Source organism: Somniosus microcephalus, chromosome 32 (assembly GCF_052327205.1).
Source record: "Somniosus microcephalus isolate GS21.2 chromosome 32, FLI_Smic_1.0, whole genome shotgun sequence".
In the NCBI taxonomy this organism is placed as follows: Eukaryota; Metazoa; Chordata; class Chondrichthyes; order Squaliformes; family Somniosidae; genus Somniosus; species Somniosus microcephalus.
Genome location: NC_141018.1, coordinates 35,067,484 through 35,092,180, shown reverse-complemented (window position 1 = coordinate 35,092,180; position 24,697 = coordinate 35,067,484). Strand labels below are relative to the sequence as shown.

Genomic DNA, 24,697 nt, shown 5'->3' with positions numbered 1-24,697 from the left:
CACTTATGTTTGCGCCTACCTCCTGTCTATAAAACTTTACTTCCTGTTGTTATGTTTTTGTCACACTTGTGCGGTGTCACCTTTTCCCGTTATAAATTCCAACTTCCACGGTTGTCATGATAACTGCCTATGTAAACGTGTCACGTTGCAATTACACCTCCGTGCCTGTGGTGGCACCGCAGGGTCAGAGCGACTCGGCACCGCAGAGAATCTCGTGCTCCGATCAACTCTACCTCCCAAATTGCTGTAATCTCGGCCATTTAGTTAGAAATAACATAAAATCGAAGCATTGTAGCAGGGCAGAATGCGTGACTTCAAAATGGGGACCGAATTACGTTTTGCGGGCCCCAGATCGAGGTGTCCGCCGGCCCTCTAATCTGGAGTGTGTGTGTGTGTGTGTGAGAGAGATCGACTCGTACTACAGATGTTGCATGTATTTATACGTATGCACGTGTTGTTTTTAATTGTAGTTCAGCACATGGACCCTAACGGAACGCAGCTGGAGCCAGACTTCTCGCAGCAGGACACCCCGTGCTTGATCGTGGAAGACTCGCAGCCGGAAAGCGTGCTGTCGGAGGATGACCCTGAACGGAGCTACCGACACCTGCAAGCCAGGTGCCTGTCGAACCTGCAGTCCCGCACTCAGAGTCCCGTACTGGTGAGTACACCCGGGTCCTCATCCTTCATTAATCTCTGCAATGCTCCACTGTGCACCGACTGCTGATACGAGCAAGTCTGTAAACAGCTCCTGCTCGTTGTTGAAGGTTGTGTGTTTGTTTAATCTAATCATCTCTCTCTCTCTCTTCCCGGCCCCCAACCCCCTCCCCTACAATTTCCATCCCATTTTTTTTTATTCGTTTATGGGATGTGGGCGTCGCTGGCAAGGCCAGCATTTATTGCCCATCCCTAGTTGCCCCTTGAGAAGGTGGTGGTGAGCCGCCGCCTTGAACCGCTGCAGTCCATGTGGTGAAGGTGCTCCCACAGTGCTGTTAGGGAGGGAGTTCCAGCGACTATGAAGGAACGACCGATATATTTCCAAGTCAGGATGTTGTGTGACTTGGAGGGGAACTTGGAGGTGGTGGTGTTCCCGTGCGCCTGCTGCCCTTGTCCTTCTAGGTGGAAGAGGTCGCAGGTTTGGGAGGTGCTGCTGAAGAAGCCTTGGCGAGTTGCTGCAGTGCATCTTGTAGATGGTACACACTGCAGCCACGGTGCGCTGGTGGTGGAGGGAGTGAATGTTTAAGGTGGCGGATGGGGTGCCATTACACCTGAAGGTGCTGGAGAAAAAGCTGGCACGGGCACGATGGGCCGAATGGCCTCCTTCTGTATGATTCCATGGTTGCACTGTGCCTAGCAGTACTTCACCCAAATGGCCATTCTTCATGAGGCAGCGAGGGCTATTTGTGTGGGAATCGCCGTTGACTGCTGCCCTATCTTGACTCGCAGGTTTTCCAGTGCGTGCGGTGGTTGCGGGGGGTCACTGGATGGTGATCAGTCACGGCAGAGTTTCTCCTCGTCAGCCCCAGGGGTGCTGATGTGAATTTCCACGCTGGCTGCGAACAGCTAACTGCACAGGCCCAGCAACGCCAGCTGGGACCTTCCTGTGTCTCAGTGCCGTGACCTTTAACCAGGAACTGAGGTTCAGGAAGAGGGTTGAAGAATGAAATTCAATGATCGGGGTCAGAATTTCCGGGATTCTATCCGCCAGGCCACACTGAGAATGTCTTAACTCTTCCCATCGGATCAATGGACTGGTTTGTGACATTGTTCCCTTCACCTACCTCCATTTTCCTTTGAGACTGGGGAAGCTGGGATTGTTCCCCTTAGAGCAGAGAAGGTTAAGGGGAGATTTAATGGAGGTGTTGAAAATTATGAGGGGTTTTGATAGAATAAATAAGGAAAAGCTGGTTCCAGTGGCAGGAGGGTCGGTAACCAGATTTAAGATAATTGGCAAAAGAACGAGAGAGGAGATGAGAATTTTTTACGCAGCGAGTTGTTGTGATCTGGAACGCGCTGCCTGAAAGGATGATGGAAGCAGATTCAGTAATAACTTTCAAAAGGGAATTGGATAAATACTTGAAAAGGAAAATGTTGCAGGGATATGGGGAAAGAGCAGGGGGGTAGTGGGACTAATTGGATCGCTCTTTCAAAGAGCTGGCAGAGGCACGATGGGCTGAATGGCCTCCTGTGCTGTATCATTCTGTGAGTTCCTCACGCGCTTCACTGTCCGATTTTAATATGACAAGGCAGGATCTGGCCAAATTGGACTGGGAGCAGCTACTTATAGGAAAATCCGCATCAAAACAGTGGGAGACTTTCAGAAGGGAAATAGAGAGAGTACAACGCCAACATGTTCCTGTAAAGGTCAAGGGTGGGACCAACAAGCAAAGGGAACCTTGGATGACAAGGGATATACAAAAATGCATTAGAAATAAAAGGGGGGCTTTTGGCAGTTACAAAAGACTAAAGACGGAAGAAGCCCTAGAGGAGTATAAAAAATGCAGGGGCATACTTAAAAAAGAAATTAGGAGGGCGAGGAGGGGCCATGAAATAACACTGGCGAGCAAAATAAAGGAAAATCCTAAGATGTTTTATAAGTATATTAAGGGCAAGAGGATAACCAGGGAAAGGGTAGGGCCCATTAGGGACCAAAGTGGCAATCTGTGTGTAGAGCCAGATGATGTAGGCGGGGTTTTAAATGAATTTTTTGCATCTGTGTTCACTATGGAGAAAGACGATGCAGACATAGAAATCGGGCAAGGGGGCTGTGACATACTTGAACATATTAGCATCGAGAGGGAGGAGGTGCTAGCGGTTTTAGCAGGCCAAAAAGTGGATAAATCCCCAGGCCCAGACGAGATGTATCCCAGGCTGCTGTGGGAGGCAAAGGAGGAGATTGCAGGGGCTCTGACACAAATTTTCAGAACCTCTCTGGCCACAGGGGATGTACCAGAGGACTGGAGAACAGCTAACGTAGTACCATTATTCAAGAAGGGTAGCAGGGATAAACCAGGGAATTACAGGCCAGTGAGCCTAACATCTGTGGTAGGGAAATTATTGGAAAAAATTCTGAGGGACAAAATTAGTCTCCACTTGGAGAGGCAAGGATTAATCGGGGATAGTCAGCATAGCTTTGTCAAGGGTAAATCATGTCTGACAAATCTGATTGAATTTTTCGAGGGGGTGACTAGGGGGGTGGATGAGGGAAATGCTGTGGATGTGGTTTACATGGACTTCAGTAAAGCTTTTGACAAAGTCCCGCATAGGAGACTGGTCAAGAAGGTAAGAGCCCATGGGATCCAGGGTGCCTTGGCGCGTTGGATCATAAACTGGCTGAGTGGCAGGAGGCAGGGGGTGATGGTCGAAGGTTGCTTTTGTGACTGGAAGCCTGTGTCCAGTGGGGTACCTCAGGGATCGGTGCTGGGTCCCTTGTTGTTTGTGATCTACATAAATGATTTGGATGAGAATGTAAAAGGTATGATCAGTAAGTTCGCAGATGACACGAAAATTGGTGGGGTGGTAAATTGTGAGGAGGAAAGCCTCAGGCTACAGGACGATATAAATGGGTTGGTCAGATGGGCGGAAAAGTGGCAAATGGAATTTAACCCTGAAAAGTGCGAGGTGATGCATTTTGGACGGACAAATAAGGCAAGGGAATACACAATGAGTGGTAGGACCCTAGGAAGTACAGAGGGTCAGAGGGACCTTGGTGTACATGTACATAGATCCCTGAAGGCAGCGGAACAGGTAGATAAGGTGGTTAAAAAGGCATATGGGATACTTGCCTTCATTAGCCGAGGCATAGAATATAAGAGCAGGGAGGTTATGATGGAGCTGTACAAAACGCTGGTGAGGCCACAGCTGGAGTACTGTGTGCAGTTCTGGTCGCCTCACTATAGGAAGGATGTGATTGCTTTGGAGAGGGTGCAGAGAAGATTCACCAGGATGTTACCTGGGATGGAGCGCCTCAGCTATGAAGAGAGGCTGGACAGGCTGGGGTTGTTTTCCTTGGAGCAAAGAAGGCTGAGGGGGGACCTGATTGAGGTGTACAAAATGATGAGGGGCATAGATAGGGTAGACAAAGAGGAACTTTTCCCCTTAGTAGGGGGGTCAATAACAAGGGGGCATAGATTCAGGGTAAGGGGCAGGAGATTTAGAGGGGATTTGAGGAGGAACTTTTTCACCCAGAGGGTGGTTGGAATGTGGAACTCAATGCCTGAAAGGGTGGTAGAGGCAGGAACCCTCACAACATTCAAGAAGCATTTGGATGAGCACTTGAAATGCCATTGCATACAAGGCTATGGACCAAATGCTGGAAAATGGGATTAGACTGGACAGGGATGGATGGGCGGCGCAGACACGATGGGCCGAAGGGCCTCTTTCTGTGCTGTAAAACTCTATGACTCTATGACTGTCACTGGGCTTGGCACTGTATTGATACCTGAATGCTTTATGAAGAATTATACTTAAAGGAAACACTTATGCATTTATGAAGCACCTTGTCCCATCACACAGAAGTGCATTGCATCCGCCTAATGCCATTTGAAGTGTAGACACTGTTGTAATGCAGGAAACGCATTGTGCGCACAGCAAGACCCCACAAATACCCGTGAGATGAATGACCAGCTAATCTGGTTTTTTTTTGATGCGGTTGGTTGAGGGAGGAATTTTTTGCCGGGATACCGTACTCTTCCATTAGTGTCCTGGGATCGTTAGCGCCCACTTGGAACAGGTTCAGTGTCCCATCCGATGGTACTTGTGATTTCTGAGAGAGCGCTGCACTGTTGGGCGGTGCCTTTCTGCAGGAGACGTTAAACCGAGGCCCTGTTTCCCCCGATTCAGTCGGATGTTAAGGAATTCTCTACCTCAGGAGGGCTGTGGAGGCTCAGTCATTGGGTATATTCAAAACAGAAGTCGGTAGACTTCTGACTAGTAAGGGCGTCAAGGGATATGGCGATAGGGCCGGTGAATGGAGTTGAGGCAGAAGATCAGCCATGATCTCATTGAATGGCGGAGCAGGCTCGAAGGGCCGAATGGCCGACTCCTGCTCATATGTTCTTATGATCCCATGGCATGGTTTGAAGGGAGTTCCTCTTGTGTCCCGACCAACATTCCGCCCTCGACCGACACCATCTGCTCATTGATAACATTGCTTCCCGTCGAATCTCCCCGCGTGTAAACGGGCTGCTGTGTTTCGTTCACATAACCACAGCGACTACACTTCCCAAGGACTCATTGTACGGGAAGCACTTCGGGGCACTTCAGAGAGATGTTCAGGCGCTATCCAAATATAAGCTCCCAAGTTGTCTATTTCATTTAATGTTTTTTAAGTATATTTTACATCGAATGTGCAGCACAGAAACAGGCCATTCGGCCCAAATGGTCTACGCCCGCGTTTGTACTCCACGTGAGCCTCCCAATGTTCCCGTTAATTTTTTTTTGGGTGCGCGGCCCCGTTCAAACTCCCGCCCGTGCGGTTTTTTTTTCTATTTAAAAGTTGGTGTGTCGACTGCGCGGGAACTCCAGAGCGCTGTCCGGCCACGCAGTGCAAGGGGGGCATTGCTCCCACCCCTCTTCATCTCACCTTATCGGCATACCCTTCTATTCCTTTCTCCCTCGTGTGTTTGTCTAGCTTCCCCTTAAATGCATCTATACTATTCACCTCAACCACTCCCTGTGGTAGCGATTCCACTCTCTGGGTAAAGAAGTTTCTCCTGAATTCCCCATTGGATTTATTAGTGACTCTCTTCAGACAGTGTGTGGATTTGATTCGATCTGTGTCACTGCCTCAGACTCTCAGCTGCCCCTGTGTTGTATGTTCCAGGAGGTGATCGCTGGCCCACAGGCACCCAAGACTTCAGCAGGAGGTGACGAGGAGCCGGCTGATCAGAAGGAAACGCACCACAAAGGTGAGCGCCCGTGGAGCTGGGGTTAAAGTGCCGCGCGTAAACCCGCTGGGGGGCGGATTTCTGAACGTGTTTTCGTCAGAATGCTTGGGGCATCTTCCATTGTGTCAGCCGTGGCTCTGGGTAACGCTCTGGCCTCTCGGTCAGAAGGTCGTGGGTTCGAGTCCCACTCCAGAGACTTGAGCGCATAAAGCTAGGCTGACTCTCCCAGTGCAGTGCTGAGGGAGTGCTGCACTGTCGGAGGTGCCGTCTTTCAGATGAGATGTTAAACCGAGGCCCCATCTGCCTTCTCGGGTGGATGTAAAAGATCCCATGGCACTATTTTGAAGAAGAGCAGGGGGAGTTCGCCCCGGTGTCCTGGGCCAATATTTATCCCTCAACCAACATCACTAAAAACAGATTATCTGGTCATTGTCACATTGCTGTTTGTGGGAGCTTGCTGTGCGCAAATTGGCTGCAGCATTTCCTACATTACAGCAGTGACTACACTTCAAAAAGTATTTCATTGGCTGTAAAGCACTTTGGGACGTCCTGAGGTCGTGAAAGGCGCTATAGAAATGGATGTCTCTTTTTTTTGTTGACTCGACCTTCCTGGTGTGTCACGGGGACAGGTCGATATTGCGAGTCTTTGATTTACTGTGGAGGGGCAAGTAGACATCGAGAGAGTGAGGATGTTGGGCCCAAGAGAGGTCGATCAGAGTATTTTCTGAGTGGTGAGACTCTAGGAACTGTGGGGGAGCCGAGAGATTCAGGGGACCATGTACAGAAATCACTAATAACCAGTGGGCAGGCACAAAAATAATTTAAAAGCCTAACGGAATGTTAGTCTTATCTCGAGGGGGCTGGAGTACAAAGGGGTGGAAGTTATGTTATAATCGTACGGAGCTCGGGTCAGACCCCGTCTGGAGAAACTGCCTTCAGTTCTGGAGCCCGCACCTCAGGAAGGGCATATTGGCCTTGTCCTTTCTCTCTAACTTTCTAAGTTGCCCGTCACCTGGACCCTCCCCCCGCGCGCCCCCCCCCCCCCCCCCGCGCCCCACCCCTTACTATTTAGTTTAAAGCCCTATCTACAACCCTAGTTATTCGATTCGCCAGGACACTGGTCCCAGCACAGAGGGAGCAGCGCAGATTCACCAGAATGATACCGGGGCTTACAGGGTTAAATTACGAGGACATGTTGCACAGACTGGGCTTGTATTCCCTCGAGTTTAGAAGATTAAGAGGTGATCTCATTAATGTGTTTATGATGATTAAAGGATTTGATAGAGTAGATTAAGAGAAACTATTTAATCTGGTGGTTGCTTGCGGTGGCGGGGTGGGAGAGAGAGTACAGAACAAGGGGGTGTGACCTTCAAAGTAGAGCCAGGCCGTTCAGGGGTGATGTCGGGAAGCACCTCTTCACACAAAGGGTAGCGGAAATCTGGGACACTCTCCCCCAAAAGGCTGTTGAGGCTGGGGGTTAATTGAAAATGTCAAAACTGAGTGAGATTTTTGTTAGACAAGGGTATTGAGGGTTACCGAACTAAGGCGGGTGGATGGAGTTAAGATACAGATCAGCCATGATCTAATTGAATGGCGGAACAGGCTCGAGGGGCTGAATGGTCTCCTCTTGTTCTTAATGTATTCTTTTGAAAATCAGCGTGTGATTTGCCTACTCTTGGTTTTGTCTGAAGGTATTTTAGCAGCAGGTGATGGGCTGTGAGTGCAGTGAGGGCTATTCAGAGGTGTTGATTGAGGTACCAGGCCAGCTGTGTAGGCCCTGAATGGTATGTTGGCCTTCGTAGCGGGAGGATTCGAGTACAGGAGCAAGGATGTCTTGCTGCAGTTGTACAGGGCCTTGGTGAGACCACACCTTGAGTATTGTGTGCAGTTTTGGTCGCCTTATCTGAGGAAGGATGTTCTTGCCATGGAGGGAGTTCAGCGAAGATTCACCAGGCTGATTCCTGGGATGGCAGGAATGACGCATGAGGAGAGATTGGGTCGATTGGGCTTATATTTGCTGGAGTTTAGAAGAATAAGAGGGGATCTCATTGAAACTTATAAAATTCTAACGGGACTAGATGCAGGAAGGATGTTCCTGATGGCGAGGGAGTCCAGAACCAGGGGTCACAGTCTAAAGATAAGGGGTAAGCCATTTAGGACAGAGATGAGGAATTTCTCCACCCAGAGAGTGGTGAACCTGTGGAATTCTCTACCACAGAAGGCAGTGGAGGCCAATTCATTAAATATATTCAAGAAGGAGTTAGATATATTTCTTGAGGCTAAAGGGATCAAGGGATATGGGGAGAAGGCAGGGACAGGGTACTGAATTTGGATGATCAGCCATGATCTCATTAAATGGCGGAACAGGCTGAGGGGTTCTTTGAATACTCCTATCCTCAAAGTCACTTAATACAGTGTGGAACCGGTTAACAGAGAACAACCATTTTGTGTGTCTGTCCCTGGCACAACGTCCAGTAGCTACAGGTGAAATTGAAAGAGGTCTAGGGAGTTTCATAGCGGTCGACGTATCCAATCACTGAGGAACAGCGGCGCCGGTCACTTCAGTGGTAAAGGCCAAAGGGACCCGGTCAAATGGACATCTGGGCTGCCCGCCCTCCTCCCACTCACATGTACCTCACAGGTCGCGTGAGAAGATCTCATCATTGCTGAGCTTAACCTTTGAACCTACTGGGCTAACAATGAAGGGCTGTTCACTCCTTTTGCACTTTTCGTTTTTTGCAGTTGCGGGTGCCATGGAAACAGCGACAGGTCAGAGGTCGGATGAGCGGTCCACTCCCTCGACTGAAGATCTGCCACGACCAAATGGACAAACCAGGCAAGTGACTTGAACCTATCGCGGTAGCTGTGAGGGATGGGCTCGTAATCGCCTTCACCGGGATAGACAAAGGATTGCATTTCCATGGGTGCAATGCCTTGTCTTTGTGCAGCTTAAGCTGTGTCAAGCGAAAGGAAGGTCTAGGGAGGAACCACTGACCTCATTGTCTATTCAACATTATTGGGTTGATAAAAAGATGGCTTGAGGTCTCGGCTGTGGCTCAGTGGGCAGTACTCTCACCTCTTGAGTCAGACGGTTGTGGGTTCAAGTCCCACTCCAGAGACTCGAGCACAAAATCCAGGCTGACACTCCCAGTGCAGTGCTGAGGGAGCGCTGCACTGTCGGAGGTGCCGTCTTTTGGATGAGACATTAAACGGAGGTTCCGTCTGCCCTCAGGTGGATGTAAAGATCCCGTGCACTATTTTGAAGAAGAGCAGGGGAGTTCTCCCCGGTGTCCTGGGCCAGACTTTACACGTTAACCAACATCACTGAAACAGATTATCTAGTCATTATCACATTGCTGTTTGTGGGAGCTTGCTGTGCGCAAATTGGTTGCCGCATTTCCCACATCACAACAGTGACTACACTTCAAACGTACTTCATTGGCTGTAAAGCGCTTTGCGATGTCCTGAGGCCGTGAAAGGCGCTATAGAAATGCAAGTCATTATTTTTACCTCAGTGAAGTCTCACCAAGATCTCATCCTCTTGCTTCCAGGCAGCTCCAGTGATGTTACTAACTAGGAAGATTTATTTTCTCTCGTGCCCCCACTACCGCTTCCTGTTGGCACTGACCTGCACTCCCTGCCTCTCACTCTCCTGACTGACAGAATGAAGGTCTCCAGGGGCAGGTGGAGCAGCAAGCCTGGCGAGGGGCTTTGAGCGATGGGCGCTCTGGGGTGCAAGCGACCCCCAGGGTTGTGTTACAAGCGTCCGGTCTTGCCAGCTGGAGCGTAGACCACTCGCCAACATGGCAGAGTGTTCCTACTATCCGGGGCAATCATTTGGACACGAATACTCGGAAGACCTTGATTTAAAGGTGACAACTTTATTTGTTTATTGTTGTTCCAGCAGCGTTCTGAACGCTCCCACAAGTCCACAGGAGGGAGAAGGTGAAGGCGGGGATGTCGCAGATTCAACAACCAACTCTATTGGTGCTGAAGGTAGAACTGTGCCTATTAACGAGAGAGGGTGGGCCTGTTTCTGGCTCTGGCTGCGGTCAGTGACTGTCGGTTGGGTGCCTCGATTCTCTTGTCCCTCTCTGTGTGTGTGTGTGGATTTTGTGCTCGTCAGGATGAGGGACGCTGCTGCTCGGAGAATGGAGCACTGCCCATTTCCAATTTCCCCCCCCCCCCCCCCCCCCCCAGTGTCAGCATCGAGCATCCTTTCGATCAAACACAGCGCGGGTTCAATGCAGGGCGAAGCTGCCCTCTCCCCCTGGGCCGACAATGTGCCTCCGTTCTTGGTGCGTTAGGCCCGTTAGAAAGTACGTAGAGGCCCGGCGAGGGTGTGACTTGGCTCTGATGCCGCCCCCCCCACAGTCGAATAGCCTGCTAACCAGATTTGAGCATGAAGAACGGGTACTTGGGGGAAGTCACAGAGTCCCTGGCACCCATCCCCCAGCAAGGAGTTGGCACCTGCAGTGGGCTGAGGGGACAATGGCGTAGTTTATGATGTCAATTAAGAAAGTCTTTGTTTGTTTAATCCGGAAAATGACTTTTTATATTAAATTGCAAAAGTAGGAGAAGGATCCACAGGTTTAAAACACGTGAATTCTCAGACACAGATGTGGAGCCCAAAACCCTGCAATCATTTAGGAAACTATTGGAGCTGCAGTGTGTACCATTTAGTGGGATCCGGTCGTCGTGGTCCACGTAGGTACCAACGACATAGGTAGGACTAAGAAAGAGGTTCTGCTGAGGGAGTATGAGCAGCTGGGGGCTAAATTAAAAAGCAAAACCACAAAGAAGGTACAGTAATAATCTCTGGATTACTACCTGAGCCACAAGCAAATTGGCACGGGGTCAATAAGATCAGAGAGTTGAATGCGTGGCTCAAGGATTGGTGTGGGAGAAATGGGTTTCGGTTCATGGGTCACTGGCACCAGGACTGGGGAAAGCGGGAGCTGTTCCGTTGGAACGGGCTTCACTTGAACCGTGCTGGGACCAGTGTCCTGGCGAATCGAATAACTAGGGCTGTAGATAGGGCTTTAAACTAAATAGGGGGGGAGGAGGGTTCAGGTGAGGGGCAACTTAGAAAGTTAAAGAGAAAGGACAAGGCGATAGGGGTAATGATAACCAGAGTATGACAGGAAGGGACAGAGCATACAGGCATAAAAGTGCAGCAGCAAATAGGGTCAGAGTAGGGAAAAATGGTAAAAAGACAAAATTAAAGGCTCTTTATCTGAATGCACGCAGCATTCGTAACAAGATAGATGAATTGACGGCACAAATAGAAATAAATGGGTATGATCTGATAGCCATTACAGAGATGTGGCTGCAAGGTGACCAAGGCTGGGAACTGAATATTCTGGGGTATTTGACATTATGGAAAGATAGGCAGAAAGGAAAAGGAGGTGGGGTAGCTCTGTTAATAAAGGGTGAGATCAGCGCAGTAGTGAGAAATGATCTTGGCTCGGAAGATCAAGATGTCGAATCAGTTTGGGTGGAGATAAGAAATAATAAGGGAAAGAAGTCACTGGTGGGAGTAGTCTATAGGCCCCCTAACAGTAGCTATACTGAGGGACAGAGTATGAATCAAGAAATAATGGGGTTTGTACGAAGGGTACTGCAATAATCATGGGCGCTTTTAATCTTCATATAGATTGGACAAATCAAATTGGCAAAAGTAGCCTTGAGGACGAGTTCATAGAGTGTATTCGGGGCAGTTTCTTAGAACAATACGTTGTGGAACCAACCAGGGAGCAGGCTATTTTAGATCTGGTAATGAGACAGGATTAATTAATGATCTCATAGTAAAGGATCCTCTAGGGAAGAGTGATCATAACATGATTAGAATTTCACATTCAGTTTGAGGGTGAGAAACTTGGGTCTGAAACTAGTGTCTTACCCTTGTAATTGCCTTTATTTAAGTTTATGAAGACAGAGTTGGCTAAAGTGAACTGGGAAAATAGATTAAAAGGTAAGACGGTAGATAAGCAGTGGCAGACTTTTAAGGAGATATTTCATAACTCTCAGCAAAGATATATTCCAGTGAGAGAGAAAGATTCTGAGAAAAGGATACACCATCCGTGGCTAACTAAGGAAGTTAAGGAGGGTATCAAATTAAAAGAAAAGCATACAGTGTTGCGAAGATTAGTGGTAGGCCAGAAGATTGAGACATTTTTAGAAACTTGCAAAAGATGACTAAAAAAAATAAAGAGGGAGAAAATTGAGAATAAACTAGTAAGATATTATAAAAACAGACAGTAAGAGCTTCTACAATTTTATATAAAACCGAAGAAAATAGATAAAGTAAACGTTGGTCCCTTAGAGGATAAGACTGGGGAATTAATAATGGGAAACAAGGAAATGGCAGAGACTTTGAACAAATATTTTGTATCTACCTTCACAGTAGAAGATACTAAAAGCATTCCAATAATAGTGGAAAATCAAGGGGCAAAACGGAGGGAGGAACTTAAAACAATCACAATCACTAGAGGAAAAAGTACAAGGCAAACTAATGGGACTAAAGGCTGACAAGTCTCCTGGACCTGATGGCCTGCATCCTAGGGTCTTAAAAGAAGTGGCTACAGAGATAGTGGATGCATTGGTTGTAATCTTCCAGAATTCCCTAGATTCTTAAAAGGTCCCAGCGGATTGGAAAACCGCAAATGTAGCGCCCATATTCAAGAAAGGAGGAAACTATAGGCCAGTTAGCCTAACATCTGTCATTGGGAAAATGTTGGAATCCATTATTAAGGAAGTAATAGCAGGACATTTAAAAAATCACAAGACAATCAAGCAGAGTCAACATGGTTTTATGAAAGGGAAATCGTGTTTGACAAATCTATTAGAGTTCTTTGAGGAGGTAACAAGCAGGGTGGATAAAGGGGAACCAGTAGATGTAGTGTATTTGGATTTCCAGAAGGCATTCGATAAGGTGCCACCTAAAAGGTTACTGCACAAGATAAGAGCTCATGGTATTGGGGGTAATATATTAGCATGGATAAAGAGGATTGGTTAACTGACAGAAAGCAGAGAGTCGGGATAAATGGGTCATTTTCAGGTTGGCAAACTGTAACTAGTGGGGTGCCACAGGGATCAGTGCTGGGGTCTCAACTATTTACAATCTATATTAATGACTTGGATGAAGGGACCGAGTGTATTGTAGCCAAATTTGCTGACGATACAAAGCTAGGTGGGTTAGCAAGTTGTGAGAAGGACACAAATGGGGAGAAATTCGGTGGGCTGCGCCACCAGTTAGCGCCTAAAGAGGGCACTCAGTGGCTTTAGCGCCACTGGCCACGCCTCCCGCGATATTTAGCTGGGGCGCTAATGGCGGCGTTAACCTGTTGCGCTGCGCCGCCTCCGATGACGTCATCGGTGTGCGCAGCGCCCCGCTACCACCCCGATCGCGATATTTGGCAGCGACCGCCTCTGTAACGCCGCTCGCTAATCGCGCCCGGTTCACGGGGCCTACCTGTGGCGGCAGTGGCGCAAATTAAGGTGGCGGTGCGGGGCGGCTGTTTTTTCCGCCGGACGCCTGCCAGCACCTCCGTCCCCGGCCTCCTGTTCTCCCCCCACGGCATTGCCGGCTGCTTTCCGAGAGCCCGGCACTTCTCCTCGGTGCCGGGCTCTTTTGCCGGCACTCGCGATCTCCGACCGCGCCGGTGCAGGCCCCTCCCCCTTAAGAATGGGAGGAAGGCCTGCAGTACCGCAGCGCGCCGTGCCACAGCGTGTGGCGCTGCAGCACGTTGTGCTGCGATATTCAGTTTCAGCGCCCTAAGAGGGACGCGGAGCTCCTCGAGCCTCGCCCCGTGTCCCTCTTGGGGCGCTCAAGCTGAATTTCCGGCGATCGCTGCTGCTCCGATCGCAGCGCAAAATCTGGTGCCCAGGCGAGCTTGGCGCACCGTTTGCGGCTCCACCCAATTTCTCCCCCAAAAAGTCTGCAAAAGGATGTAGATAGGTTAAGATCAGCCATGACCTTATTGAATGGTGGAGCAGGCTAGAGGGGCCGAATGGCCTACTGCTGCTCCTGTTTCTTATGTTACAAGATGCACTGCAGCAACTCGCCAAGGCTTCTTCGACAGCACCTCCCAAACCCGCCACCTCTACCACCTAGAAGGACAAGGGCAGCAGACGCGCGGGAACACCACCACCTCCAAGTTCCCCTCCAAGTCTCACACCATCCTGACTTGGAAATATATCGGCCGATCCTTCATCGTCGCTGGGTCAAAATCCTGGAACTCCCTCCCTAACAGCACTGTGGGAGCACCTTCACCACACGGGCTGCAGCGGTTCAAGAAGGCGGCTCACCACCACCTTCTCAAGGGGCAACTAGGGATGGGCAATAAATGCCGGCCTTGCCAGCGACGCCCACATCCCAGGAACGAATGAAAGAAAGCTCTCCTGTCCACCACACTAGTGACCTCCTTTAAAAAAAAAAAAAAAAGAGCAACTAGATTAGTCAGGCCTTCACAAATCCATGCCGACTTCCTTTGATCAGCTGTCCAAGTGCTCAGACCCTCTGTCTCTACTGATACAGTCCAGCAACTTTCCCACAACTTGGGAACTTCAGGTCTTTGTGGGTGGGTGAGGTTAGACGGGCCGAACGGCCTTCCTCTTCTATGATGGTCTTGTAAATGTATTTTGTTTTATTCAGGCACCTCTCAGGCTGGTTTGGGGCTGCTTGAATTGTCCGAGAGCCAGGGCAGCGATCCTGAGGCCAGCGGGAGCGCTCAGTGTCCTGGAGAGGTGGACGTGCATTCCTCCAGCAGATGCTGCAAGGACTCCGAGACCGGTAGGAGGTGGTTGGCTGTTGAATGGTCGCAGATAATACTCTGGAGAATGTCCTTTTTTTTTTTTAGCCTTTTGACTTTTCTGTCGCGATGTTTAAAACATTCAGCAAATCCCCAACTCAAGGGACTTTGCGCACAGAATCCAGGCCGACACTCCGGTGCAGTACTGAGGGAGCGCCGCACTGTCGGAGGCGCAGTATTGAGGGAGCGCCGCACTGTCGGAGGGGCAGTACTGAGGGAGCGCTACACTGTTGGAGGAGCGATACTGAGGGAGCGCTGCATTGTCGGAGGGGCAGTACTGAGAGAGCTGCACTGTCGGAGGGGCAGTACTGAGGGAGCGCCGCACTGTCGGAGGGTCAGTACTGAGGGAGCGCTGCACTGTCGGAGGGGCAGTAGAGAGGGAGCGCTGCACTGTAGGAGGGGCAGTACTGAGGGAGAGCTGCACTGTCGGAGGGGCAGTACTGAGGGAGCGCTGCACTGTCGGAGGGGCAGTACTGAGGGAGCGCCGCACTGTTGGAGGGGCAGTACTGAGGGAGAGCTGCACTGTCGGAGGGGCAATACTGAGGGAGCGCCGCACTGTCGGAGGGGCAGTAGAGAGGGAGCGCTGCACTGTAGGAGGGGCAGTACTGAGGGAGCGCTGCACTGTCTTGAGATATAGGCTTTGGGAAGAGATGTTGAATCGAGGTCCCTGTCTGCCTGATCCAGGGCACTATTCAGTGAGGAGCAGGGTCTCCACCCTGGTGTCCTGGCCAACATTTCTCCCTCAATCAGCACCAGCAGAGCAATTGCTGTTTGTGGGATCTTGCTGTGTGCAAATTAGCTGCCTCGTTTGCCTACACAATAATGTCTGTGCTTCAGAAGTAACTCACTGTATGTGATGTGTTTGAGAGCTGCGATAAGCCTGTGTGTAAATGCTCATCTGCCGTCTCCTCTCAATAACGGACCCTCACAAATGCCACTTTAAAGCTTTCGGTAAAAAGGTCTATTAAAGGCCTCATTAACTGGAGTTACAGCGCCGGTCTGTTGCTGCCCTCTGGCTCTATAATCTGTGTATGGTGTGCGGCTGTGATATTTATAGCAAGGCTTGTGGCTCCTCCTGTCTGTGGCTCGCGCTTCATGTGCTCAGCGACTGGCCAGATTTCCTTCCCTTTTATTTCTGCGGCAGCAACAGCCGGCCGATGGAACACCGGTGGGGCGTGAGGACATTCAGCGAGCGAAGGGCCCCGGGTTAAAATCGAGCTCTTTGCCGGGACTGCTGGTCCGGGAGCTTTCCCCCCTCCATGTGGGGAAATGCCCGGCAATTGGCACTGCCCCCACCCCCCCCACCTCCATGGCACGATCGAAACCGGGAGCTTGTCCTGCGCTGACCCACGTCCTGTCACTCCGCAGAGCAGCTTTCCAGAGAGTGACCCAAGTGGGGGGAGGGGAAGGAGGGTGACCGCGGCCGAGGGTGACCGCGGCCCTTGGAGCAGCTGTATCGCGGTCCTGCCCAAGACGACGTATACACACGCGGTTACTGGATGGTGTTTTAAGTCTGTGGTGAACCCTGTGAGGTTACGTCTCTGTCCCGGGGCGGGCGGAACGATGAGGTGAGCGGGCGGAGGCGACCGCCTTGGCGCAGTGGGTGTGCTGAAAATGGCGCCAGGCTGCCATTGCTAAGTGTTCCTCCGGGAAGAGCAGGGCTCCGCCACGGACGCTGTACTGCCTGGGACAAGAAAAGCAAGTTCTTCAACACCGCTGTCTCCTGATTCCTCACAGCCGACGACGTTGGGTCTGCCTCGGAACTCCAAGCAACAGGCAAGCCTTTCGCTGGTACGGCAGCCAGACACCCCACGGAGAGGTAGGTTGGTGGGACAAAGAGTTTTCAGTGCGACCATGTTGGGGGGGGGGGGGGCGGGGTGACCTTTGACATCTGGCTCGTGTTAGCTCGTATTAACTGCTATGCCAGTAAGCTGTGAACTGGGCCAATCATACACAGCTCCTGGGCAGAGCGAGCTGTGTTGCTGAGGGCAGTTCTGGCATTAATTTGTTTTCCAAGTCTTCAGCAAGGGAGGTGGGGAGGGGAACTCTGGGCAGACGGTACTCTGACCTTTCAACTTTGAGCTGATTGGCCCAGACTGTTAGGATCCAAAACTACCCTTTTTTTTTGAAGTGTTTGGACAAGTTATTCCTTTCAGTATGTTATTCCCCCCTCATTTCATTGCTGTCAAGGTCTGCCGAGTCATTCATTGACCTCTAGTTAGAAGGTTATGCTGATAGGACGGAAGGAGGCTTCTGTGGACTATAAACATCGGTATAACAACAACTTGTATTTATACAGCGTCTTTAAAGTAGTAAAACGTCCCAAGGCGCTGCACAGGAGTATTATAAGATAAAGAAATTGACACCGAGCCACATAAGGATAAATTAGGGCCGGTGACCAAAAGCTTGGTCAAAGAGGTAGGTTTTAAGCAGCGTCTTAAAGGAGGAAAGAGAGGCGGAGAGGTTTAGGGAGGGAATTCCAGAGTTTAGGGCCCAGGCAGCTGAAGGCACGGCCACTAATGGTGGAGCGATTAAAATCAGGAATGCTCAAAAGGCCAGAATTAGAGGAGCGCAGATATCTCTTGGGGGGGGGGGGGGGTGTTGTGAGGTTGGAGGAGGTTACAGAGATAGGGAGGGGGGCGAGGGCCACGGAGGGATTTGAAAACAAGGATGAGAATTTTGAAATCGAGGCGCTGCTTAACCGGGAGCCAGTGTAGGTCAGCGAGCACAGGGGTGATGGGCGAAAGGGACTTGGTGCGAGTTAGGACACGGGCAGCCGAGTTTTGGATGACCTCAAGTTTGTCAGTTGGGCCGAATGGCCTGTTTCTGTGCTGTTGGCTCGATGTAACTCTACGGTTAGATCGCTGCACTATTTATCGCTGAACTACTGCTCCTGGAGGTTTAAATTATGAGGACCAGTTGCTCAGACTAGTCTCTTATTCCCTTCAGTTTAGGAGATTTGGTGAGTTTTCCAATCAGTGTTTAAAAAGTTAAAAGGATTCGATAGGGTAGATACAGAAAAACGATTTTCCCCGGTGGTAGATTCAGGAACAAGGGAACATAATCTTAAAATTAGACCCTCTAAGCCCTGGTATAATTCTGGTGAAACTGTGCTGCACGGTGGGGGTTCAATAAAGTTCAAAATTATAACCTAAATAAAGTTTTGAAAGCCTGTTTTTATTTGTATGGAACAGTATGTCTATTTTGACGACAAAGATAATATAAGGGTCAGAGACAAAAACCATCAGTGTGCAAAAAAACTCTAAATTCCCATGGAAAGTTTCCTCTTTTAAAAATTCCCAGAATTTTGCAACCCTAGCTGCACCCACTCCAAGGCCAATATATCCTTCCTGAGGCACGGTGTCCAGAGCTGAACGCAGTTAGTCCAGGTGAAGTGACCAAGACTCTGTACAATACAAGAGGGTTGTCAGAAAATGGTAAGTCCTACAGAAACAGCATCAATAATGGCTTTTTGAAATTAATTCATGAGATGTGGGCGTCGCTGGCAAGGCCGGCATTTATTGCCCGTCCCTAATTGCCCCCGAGAAAGTGGCGGTGAGCCACCTTATACAACTGAGTGACTTGCTGGGCCGTCTCAGAGAGTCAACCACATTGCTGCTGGTCCGGAGTCACATATCGGCCAGACCGGGTAAGGACGGCAGATTTCCTTCCCTGAAGGACATTAGTGAAGCAGACGGTTTTTTGCGACAATCCAGTAGTTTCATGGTCACCATTACTGACACAAGCTTTTTAATTCCAGATTTATTTAATTAATTGAATTTAAATTCCCCAGCTGCCGTGGTGGGATTTGAACTTGTGTCCCTGGATCATTAGTCCAGGCCGCTGGATTACTAGTCCAGTAACATAACCACTATGCTACCGTACCCCCCGTACACGGGACAGGGTAAATATTTGAAATCGGGGGAATGGGGAAAGGGCAGAGAATTGGGAATGAGGGTGTAGTTATTTCAGAGAGCCCGAATGGCCTCCCATGCTGTAAAATTCTATGATTCTACTAAGAATTGTGAGTAAGTGATGTCATTGTTGAGCCACGGATTCTCTGAAGCCATGGAAACAGAACCAGCAGCGACAACACTTTGCAGTTTTCTTAACAATCAAAAACATTCTACTCCTGGACGTATTCACGGGTTGGGCAGCATTACTTGAAATCTATTTTGACTTGAAGACTGTTAAACAAAATGACGAGCAGATCTACTTCTGGGGTCCTGCAGGAAACCAGGTGAGTGGGGTATATGGATGGGGTGGCAGTCAGTCACCAAGGTAGTCCCATGCCCTCTGTACAGCCCAGCTCCGTTAACCTGCAGGTTCCCCTCCCGAGAGATGCACCGTCCTGATTTGGCCTTGTATATCCGTTCCCTCATCGCCGCTGGGTCAATATCTTGGCACTCCCTTCCTAACACCATCGTCTGAGCCCTTTCACCACACGGACTACAGCGGTTCAACGAGAAGACTCGCCACCATCTTCTCAAGGCAACCAAGTATGGGCAATAAATGCACTGATGCCTCGGAGTCAGAAGGTTGTGGGTTCGAGTCCCACTCCAGAGACTTGAGCACAAAAATCTAGCCCGACACTCCCAATGACCGTACTGAGGGAGCGCTGCGCTGTCGGCGGTGCCGTCTTTCGGGTGAGACATTAAACCGAGGCCCCGTCTGTTCTCTCAGGTAGACATAACAGATCCCACGGGCACTATTTTGAAGAAGAGCAGGGGGAGTTCTCCCCGGCGTCGTGGGCCAATGTTTATCCCTCAACCAACATTAGTAAAACGTGATCTGGCAATTTGATCTCGTTGCTGTTTGTGGGAGCTTGCTGTGCGCAAATTGGCTGCCGCGTTTCCTACATTACAACAGGGACTACACTTCCAAAAGTACTTCATTGGCTGTAAAGTGCTTTGGGACGTCCAGAGTTGTGAAAGGCGCTATAGAAATGCAAGTTCTTTCTCAAATGAACTGCATTGGTTCTAGGTGAAGTCCCCACCACCTTGGGGCAACTAGGGATGGGCAATAGATGCGGGTCTTGCAAGTACCGCTTGCATTCCGAGATCAAATAATTAATAACACACTGGATAGTAAGTGTGAGAGTTGCCTGATGGCTCTTGCTTGACTAATTTGTGTTTACATCTGTCTCTCCTCTCATGGGCTGCTGCACACCCAGTTTCTGCCAGGCAAACATCTGCCAAACCCACCACCTTTGGTAGCTCACTGGTGCAGTCACAGCTACCAGCCGCCCACACTCCTCCTGGTTGAGTTGGTGCACAGAGCCCTGGGCCCCCGCTGCCGCCCTTGAATTCAGAGCAGCCAGTGGTCCTGACCTTCCCAATTGACCCAAGCTTAAACCTTTAAACTTTGCAGGTCGGAGGTGACGTCGAGTGTACCCACGGCCTCGTGGCAGGAAAAGCTGGGAGCCGGAAAGGAGATGATGGTCCACTTCCTCGTGCCCCGTGGACTGCGGATCCAGGAGCCCTCGCCTAAACCGGAACATTCCGAGATCGCCTCGACGCAAGAGGACGTACTCGAGCCGACTCCGTCGGGTATGTCTCTCGTGGAACGCCGTGCGTAGGTCCAGAACTGAATTCACTTCCTGTGTCAGCCATGGCTCTGGGTCAGGAGGTTGTGGGTTCAAGGCCCACTCCAGCGACTTGAGCACAAAATCAGGGGCAGTGCAGAGGGAGTGGCGCACTGTCGGAGGGGCAGTACTGAGGGAGCGCCGCACTGTCAGAGGTGCCGTCTTTCGGATGAGACGTTAAACCGAGGCCCCGTCTGTTCTCAGTTGGACGTAAAAAGATTCCACGGCATTATTTTGAAGAAAGTTAGGGGAGTTCTCCCTGGTGTCCTGGGGCCAATATTTATCCCTCAACCAACATTACTAAAAACAGATTATCTGATCATTATCATATTGCTGTTTGTGGGAGCTTGCTGTGCGCAAATTGGCTGCCGCGTTTCCTACATTACAACAGCGACTACACTTCAGAAAAGTACTTCATTGGATGTAAAGCACTTTGGGACGTCCTGAGGTTGTGAAAGGCGCTGGAGAAATGCAAGTCTTTTCTTTCTAATTGCAGAGTATTGCATCCAACACCCTCCCTTTTAGCAGGGCCCCTGCGATAATGATCTGGAGCTCCTTCGCGCTCTAGCCCAGGGCATCAGGGCCAACCAGAACTGAGAGTTTATACCCATCAGGAAAGACAGTACAGGCTGGGGCTCTTTCCTCTAGAAAAGAGAAGGCCGAGGGGAGACCTGATAGAAGTCTTTAAAATTATGAAGGGGTTTAATGGGTTAGACGTAGAGAAGATGTTTCCTCTTGTGGGGGAGACCAGAACTAAGGGCCATCAATATAAGATAGTCACTAATAAATCCAATAGGGAATTCAGGAGAAACTTCTTTACCCAGAGAGTGGTGAGAATGTGGAACTCGCTACCACAGGGAGTGGTTGAGGCGAATATAGTATAGATACATTTAAGGGGAGGCTGGATAAACACACGAGGGAGAATGGGATACAGGAAACTTTGGTTTATCCGGAGGTTGTATGTCCGGAATACTCGATCTAACGGCAAAAATCAGGAGCCGTTTTCTGTAAGTTTTTTTTAGATCTTGTTCTTTTTTTTTCCCCAGTCAGCCACTGCAAGGTCCGTAGCTATAGCAACAGCTTCAGCTAGAGACGCTTGCAGCTGCAGCCGACTCTTTAGAAGCTGTTGCTAAGCAACAGTGTTTGTTGTCAGATACGGAGATGAAAACCTCCATATGCTTCAACATTAACTTTGTATGTCCGGCAGTTTTGATAGATCGGCAACAGCTCGGTCCCGTCGGTGCTGGATATCTCAAAGTTTCCTGTAGAAGGATAAGTTGATGGGGTGAGATAAAGAAGGGTGGGAGGAGGCTCTTGTGAAGCATAAACACCGGCACGGACCAGTTGGGCTGAATGGCCTGTTTCAGGGCTGTTAAATTCTATGCGATTGTAATGAAACTATTGCTGTTCTAGCGGAGATCAGATAACTTGTGGCTCCGTTGCCCACTGGGCCTTTTTGATTGACCCATTCGATGAGCCATTGCTTTATTTGCCTCCTCGAAGCTCCCTCGGGCTCTCGCTGTATACACAGTTACTTGCCTGGCGCTAATTTATAGCTTGTGTCATGAACACCCTCTTCCTGTTTTTTTTCTCTCTCTCTCTCTCAGGTCCCAGCACAGACGCTCCTGTGGGAAATCTAAGTGTTTCGTCTGCCCATGCTGATCATCTGCAGGTTCTTCATCTGTCTGGGCAACAGACACTGGCACAGGACAGTCTCTCAGAGTAAGTGGGGCAGTGGTAACCGGGTCCGACACACTCCGAGTCCCTCGATAGTCTTGTGAACTCCTGCATCTGTAGATTATAGGGTCCGGCAATGCCTCAAATGTAAAATTCCCTTCCTCGTGTTCAAATCCCTCCGTGGCCTCGTCCCCTCCCTATCTCTGTAATCTCCAGCCCTACAACCCTCCGAGATCTCTGCGCTCCTCCAATTCTGGCCTCTTGCGCGTCCCCCACTTCCTTTTCTCCACCATTGGCGGCCATGCCTTTAGCTGCCCGGGCCCTAAGCTCTGGGATTCCCTCCCTACACCTCTCCGCTTCATCGGAACGGTATCGGACAAACTTTGGCACTGAGCCAAAGAAAGAGACAAAAGCTTGGTCAAAGAGGTAGGTTTCCGGCCGCGTCTTAAAGGAGGAGAGGGGCGGAGAGAGCAGAGATCTCGGAGGGTTGTAGGGCTGGAGGAGGTTACAGAGATAGGGAGGAGGCGAGGTCTTGCACTAGGAACACCCCCCCCAACACTGCTTGAAGCTGACTAGTCCGATTCTCCCTCTCCACGTGTGCAGTTGTGGTTTGACTCCAGTGGGGTTTGACAGCTGACGGGGAATCTCGCAGGGAGCGATGCCCCTTCAGACGCTCCTTTGGGCTGTTGTGGCACAAATATCGGGGAACTCGTGGAGCGATCAGAAAGGAGCAGGCTGCAATCTGCCCTCCCCAGGAGCGCGCAGGGTTGAATCATAGAATGATACGGTACAGAAGGCGGCCATTCGGCCCATCGTGCCTGTGCCAGCTCTTTGAAACAGCTCTCCAATTGGTCCCACTCCCCCCCTGCTCCTTCCTCACAGCCCTGTGAATTTTTCCTTTTCAATTATTCATCCAATTCCCTTTTTGAAAGTTACTATTGAATCCGCTCCCACCGCCCTTTCAGGCAGCGCATTCCAGATCACAACTCGCTGCGTCCAAAAAAAAAAATATATAGTCTCTTGCGAGATCACAGTCTCCGAAACCCACGGCTGATTTTTAACTTTTTTTCCGCGTGGCTTTCAGTCTCCTGAAGGCGGCTGCTCGGCGAAGAAGCTGGGAAGCGGCGGGAGTCCTTGACGGAGTCTCGGGAGGCGGGGGTGGGGGGGGATACGGAGGTCGCAGGGAAGGTTCCCAGGAGGGAGAGGGAGGCCCACCTTTGGGGCTCTCGGTCCTGACTTTGGGGGGCTGTTTTTTACACGGGGGACCAACGGAGGCTGAGAGGGGGGTGAGGCGCTTGCGCTTGTTGAGGATGAAGGTCCAATGGGACAGGTTTACGTGGGACAGAGAGCAACTGCTGGAGATTGTGTTGCTCAGCAAGTAGCGAGTGGGGTTTGCGGTTGGACCCTGCGCTGAATCGTACTTCTTGATCCGATCTCGTGCCGCTGCTTGCCTTCGTATTTCGTACCCTAATTATTTTTATTTCCCCGGCTTTTTGTTGCTATGTAAATCTAACCTGCTTGGCAACACAGCCCGTTTATTTTGCATATGATTTTGAGCCACGCTGGATTTGTTGGCTGACTTTCCTGCATTACTGGTTTTTTGTCACCATCCCGTCTCGTCGCAGTGAATGCAGCTGCGCTGCTGCGAGGCGCAGGTCAGGACGGCAAACGTTTCTCCAGCCGCCGAGTGCTCCGAGACCCCCTGGCGTCGGAGCACTGGGTCATCTGCTCACACTGGAAGGGCGGGGGGGGTGCAGAGTGTCGCATTACACCAGGAGTTCAGCTCCAGCTGCCACTGAATTTGTATTTTTCTCCCTCCGGATATTCCTCTCCACTTCTCTTTTCCCCCCTCTTTGCTCGAGGGGGGAGCCTCGTGCTTTGGGGCGTGGTTTGGTCTCTGGTCCTCGCCCGAACATAAGAAATAACAACAGAAAACGCTGGAGAAACTCAGCAGGCCAGGCAGTATCCGTGGAGAGAGAAACAGTCAACGTTTCAGGTCGAAGACCTTTCGTCAGAACTGGAAAAAAGTTAGATCTACCCACCTTGGTTCCGTAACCCTTACTGCCTTTGCCTATCAAAAAAAAGGCACAGGCCGTGGGCTATTCAGCTATTGCGGGTGTCGCCCTCCTTAAACTGGCGCTGTTGAAACCGAGTGTAGTGCCATGTCTTCCTGCTGCCTGGACACTGGTTAGCTAACTGAGCACAGACTGGGTGTCCAACCTGTCCACGTTGCCCCCGGTGACATTACCTCTGAGTCATTGCCCTGCTGACTTGGCTCAAAGGGAGATCTCGAGCCTCCAACAAGGGTTCAAGCCTAACTCCAGTACGTAACCCGGGCTGACACTTTAGGGCAGTACCGAGGCACCGCGGCACTGTGGGAATAGACATTAACCCATGGCCGTGAGTGATTGGGTGTGTGTGTGCGCGGCGGTGTGTGTGAGTGAGTGACCGGGTGTGTGTGTGCCTTTTCTGGTTGCGAAGAGTCTCTGAGGTCACGTTGTAACCATGCAGACGTCTGTTTCTCTGGTGATCAGTGGCTTCATGTTGTCTGTGTTTATTCTGATTCTCCCTCTCTCTCCCTCTCTCTCTGTCCCTCTCTCTCTCTCTGTCCCTCTCTCTCTGTCCCTCTCTCTCTGTCCCTCTCTCTGTCCCTCTCTCTCTCTGTCCCTCTCTCTCTCTGTCCCTCTCTCTCTCTGTCCCCCTCTCTCTCTCTGTCCCCCTCTCTCTCTCTGTCCCCC

At 50.4% G+C, this 24,697-nt stretch overlaps 1 protein-coding gene across 3 annotated transcripts in view; it reads left to right on the top strand.

Annotated features, from left to right (window-relative positions):
• Positions 1 to 22,023, top strand: part of LOC147097412 (TP53-binding protein 1-like) — a 97,827-nt gene extending 75,804 nt beyond the window's left edge. For all 3 annotated transcript variants that reach the window (XM_085972373.1, XM_085972376.1, XM_085972374.1), the window contains exons 2-9: positions 471 to 658; positions 5,822 to 5,906; positions 8,628 to 8,721; positions 9,790 to 9,881; positions 14,542 to 14,679; positions 16,436 to 16,517; positions 20,069 to 20,247; positions 21,890 to 22,023. In XM_085972373.1, coding sequence (XP_085828499.1) covers positions 471 to 658; positions 5,822 to 5,906; positions 8,628 to 8,721; positions 9,790 to 9,881; positions 14,542 to 14,679; positions 16,436 to 16,517; positions 20,069 to 20,247; positions 21,890 to 22,008 — 977 coding nt within the window. In that variant the 3' untranslated portion in view covers positions 22,009 to 22,023. The remainder of the gene's footprint in view (positions 1 to 470; positions 659 to 5,821; positions 5,907 to 8,627; positions 8,722 to 9,789; positions 9,882 to 14,541; positions 14,680 to 16,435; positions 16,518 to 20,068; positions 20,248 to 21,889) is intronic.
• The last annotated feature ends 2,674 nt before the right edge of the window (positions 22,024 to 24,697 follow it).